General features: G+C 59.3%; 1 protein-coding gene across 1 annotated transcript in view; it reads left to right on the top strand.

The window, feature by feature from the left end:
* The window catches only part of RAPGEF3 (Rap guanine nucleotide exchange factor 3), a 13,540-nt gene extending 10,783 nt beyond the window's left edge, over positions 1-2,757 (top strand). Inside the window, 6 exon segments of the mRNA XM_042892567.1 lie at positions 191-241; positions 508-595; positions 701-765; positions 1,007-1,061; positions 1,166-1,237; positions 1,866-2,757. Of these exon segments, the coding sequence (XP_042748501.1) occupies positions 191-241; positions 508-595; positions 701-765; positions 1,007-1,061; positions 1,166-1,237; positions 1,866-1,984 (450 nt within the window). The 3' untranslated portion in view covers positions 1,985-2,757.
* The last annotated feature ends 768 nt before the right edge of the window (positions 2,758-3,525 follow it).

Below are 3,525 nucleotides of genomic sequence, written 5' to 3'. Positions count from 1 at the left end.
AAAGGTCCTTAAAGATCATGGAACCATGGGATGGTTGGGTTGGAAGGTCCGTTGCTGCCAAGCACCCAGACCAAGCAACATCACAGATCCCAAAGAGGGGAATTGGGATGGGGGTCTTGGAGGTGCATGGAGATTTAGGGGGGTTGGGGACGGTGGTTCGTGGGGCCATCCTGACCCCCTCTCTGTGCAGAGGCTGCCCCACAAGATCCGTAAGCTGCACGCAGCGCTGGAGCGGATGCTGGTGAGTGCAGCTGCTTCCCATGGAGCTGGAGGGTCTTGGTGATGGGATGGGGTTTAGGGGTCAGGAAGCAGAGCTGGGGGGTTCTGTGCCTGCCCCATATCTCTGGGTTTACTGCCACTCCATGCTGCTCCTGCTTCCCCTAATACACAACGATGGCACGGAGGTGGTGCAACGTGTGCTCCCATGTTTGGGATGCGCTGTTCCAGGGCACCCCCTCCCCACATCTCTGCTGCCCCATCAGCCCCCATCCCTCTGCCTGTCCCCAGGACCCATCATGGAACCACCGGGTCTATCGTCTGGCCGTCGCCAAGCTGAGCCCCCCCATCATCCCCTTCGTCCCCCTCCTCCTTAAAGGTGCGTACCACAGCTTTGCGCACGCAGGGGACTGAGAAACCAAACCCAGGGCTCACCCCGACACCCCCCCCCCCTGCCCTCCACCCCCATCCCATCCTGTTGCAGACTTGACCTTCATCCACGAGGGCAACCGCACGCTGGCCGAGAACCTCATCAACTTTGAGAAGATGGTGAGTGGTGGTGGGGGGCTGCTCCCCATGGACCACCCTTTGGTGATGGTCTGATGGTGATGGTGATGGTGATGGTGATGGTGATGGTGCTGCTTGGCCCAGAGCATCCAAGCAGCATCAGCCGTGCCCCACGGTGGGGGTGAGGAGGGCAGTTTCTGCTGAAGCTGCAGGGTGTGTTCCCAGCTGGGAGCAAAATGGTGCTGGGTGGCAACGAGTCAACCTCTGTGTGCATTGCCCACAGCACATGATGGCGAAGACGGTGCGCGTCCTGCAGCGCTGCCGGGGCCAGGCACATGGTGAGTGGGGCTGGGGGGGTCGTGGGGTTTGGGTTGTCATGGGGGTAGGGGTGTCATGGGGCGGGGGGGCCGTCGCTCAGCTCCTGCTTTCTGTATGCACCCAGCCCCGCTGTCCCCACTGCGGAATCGCTCCCCACACCGACCAGAGGATGCCAGGGCCGTCAGGATCAGCACATGTAGGTGTGGGGCTGGGCTCTTAATGAGGTTTACTCGTTAAGTGCATTAATAGGGTCCACTGGTGTGCCTGTTGTTCTTTAAAAGTGGAGGGATGCAAACACTGGGATGGTGTTGTTGGTGCCTCGGCATTTCCAGCTGGGCATCACTTTGCCTCATGGAACGCACCTGTTCCCATTTTCTTCTGCTCCTTTAGTGCCAAGGGGGAGGTGGGAGGGTCCTGGGACTGAAACCTTGGAGGTGTTGGGGGGATTTCATTGAGATTTACAGTGGGGAATAGAGGGGATCCGTGAGCCACACGAAGAGGGTTCAGTGAGTTGAGCTAAGGGTGATGGAGGAGGATCAGAAAGCCGCAGTTGAGAAGATGGAGGGGATTTCAGTGAGCTGAGCAAGAGAGGGGACCCAAGAACCCAACAGGAGATGATGGAGGGGCTTCAAAATGGGCGAGAGGGGGGACCCACGAACCAAGTTGGGGTGATGAAGGGGATTGCAATGAGGTGGGCAGTTTAGGAGGACCCACAAGCCAAGTTGGGGGGGACAGAGGAGGATCCGTGGGTCAGGCTGCAGGCAGAGATGGGGACGTGAGCAATGAGGAGGGGGGTCTCACTGAGCCCATCCATCACCCTGCAGGCTCGGAGCAGTCGCTGAGCGTGCGGAGCCCCGTCTCCACCTGGGCGTATCTGCAGCACCTGAAAGCCATCGACAGCCAGAAGGAGCTGCTGCGGCTCTCCAGAGACCTGGAGTCCTGATGGGCAGGAGGGAAAGGGAGCCAGGACTCAGCAGGGACGTGGCACTGTGTGTGCTGATGGCACAGCAGCCCCGTGGCTCTGCTATGGGAGCCAGACCTGTCCGTGCAGTCGGGAGCTCACGGGGGCTGTGGGCAGGTGAGGCCACGGACAGCAGGGTCTGCAGCCCCCACGCAGTGAGCAATAGAGGTATTTTTGTATGCAAGGCTGTGCTCACCTTATTTCTCCATGCAGCAGCCTGCATTCGCTCCTTGCGCTGTCGGGGTGCCCTGGGTGCCCCCAGCACCAATGCTGCCTGCTCTGGGGGTGCTGCGCTCCATCCCTCTGTCCTGTTTGCCCCCTGGGATGTGCTGTGTTCTCCATCTCAGCTCCCTGGAGCTGCATGGACCCAGGAGCACAGCTTGGGCTAAGCTCAGCCACTTGCGTGCCTCGGTTTCCCCACATGGACAGGGGAAGAACAGCAGCAGAGATGCGACAGCCTCTGTTGTGGTGGGAGGAAGATGCAGTGATGGAGACGGGGATCAGATCAAGCTGTTCCCAAGCCCCCACTCACCCCTCCCTGCACCTCTGGCTGTGCATGGAGCAATGATTGTCCCAGTGCTATAAGCAGGAGGAATGGGGCTGTGGGCTTCAAGGCTGATCCCTGCCCCTAAAGTCTTCCCACGTTTGCAGGGTACCAAGCAAGGCTGGGGTACAAGGGACCGGAGCACTGCTGAGTTCCACCTCACAGTTCAGGGGGTTGGGTTGCTTACAATAAAATTCCCCATCACAGCTAAGAGAAGATTCAAATGTTGCAGCCAGCTCCAGGGTGGGACATGGGGTCCTGGGACCCCCCTGTGTTCATGCCATGGCCCTTGGGATCCTCTGCTCCTCGGTTCTGGGGTTGTTCCACCAGTGGGGTTGGACAGGGGGTCCGGTTCCCATCTTCCTTGGTTCCTGAGTGAAGCGTTTCACCGTTTGGGATCCAGGTGTGACCCACACAGATCTGGGCAGTGCTGGGCACTGACCTCAGCTCTGCCATAGGTCCATCCTCCTGCAGCCACACACAGCCCAGCTCTGAGCCCCCAACGCTCAGCAGGCCTCTGCACTCCCCAAAAACACTCCTGAGGTGTTTGGCCCTGGGTTGATAACACAGGTGTGATAACACAGCACGGTGTCAGTGCTGGAGCAAGTCCTGCTCTGCTAAACATCCCCATTTGGAAAGCTGGGACCAACTCTTATCACCCTGTGTCCCCCTGGTTTTGGGCTCCACCTGAACCATCCCCTGACCACATCCAGATGAGCTGGGGCAAAGCAGAGCAGTGATTCCTTGCCATGTGGCCCCAAATCAGGCAGCCCGGAGCTCCTTCCATCACCTTCTCCAGGTTCCTTGCCCTCAAGGAGCTCTGATGTGGAGGAGCTCATTTTGGTGAAGGAAGGGTTAAGTGGAAGCTGTGCGCTTTCCAGCTGGATCCCAGCCTGAGGATTACCTTCAGCCTGCAGATCTGCTGCCTGGTTGTGTCCCAGGGCTTCTCCCTTCCTCCTGCAGACACGACGCTGGCCCC

Source organism: Lagopus leucura, unplaced genomic scaffold (genome assembly GCF_019238085.1).
Source record: "Lagopus leucura isolate 7727_CA_CO unplaced genomic scaffold, USGS_WTPT01 202-0_obj-0_obj, whole genome shotgun sequence".
Taxonomy (NCBI): domain Eukaryota; kingdom Metazoa; phylum Chordata; class Aves; order Galliformes; family Phasianidae; genus Lagopus; species Lagopus leucura.
Note: the sequence above shows the minus strand (reverse complement) of the source record. Positions and strands in the feature narration are given on the sequence as shown.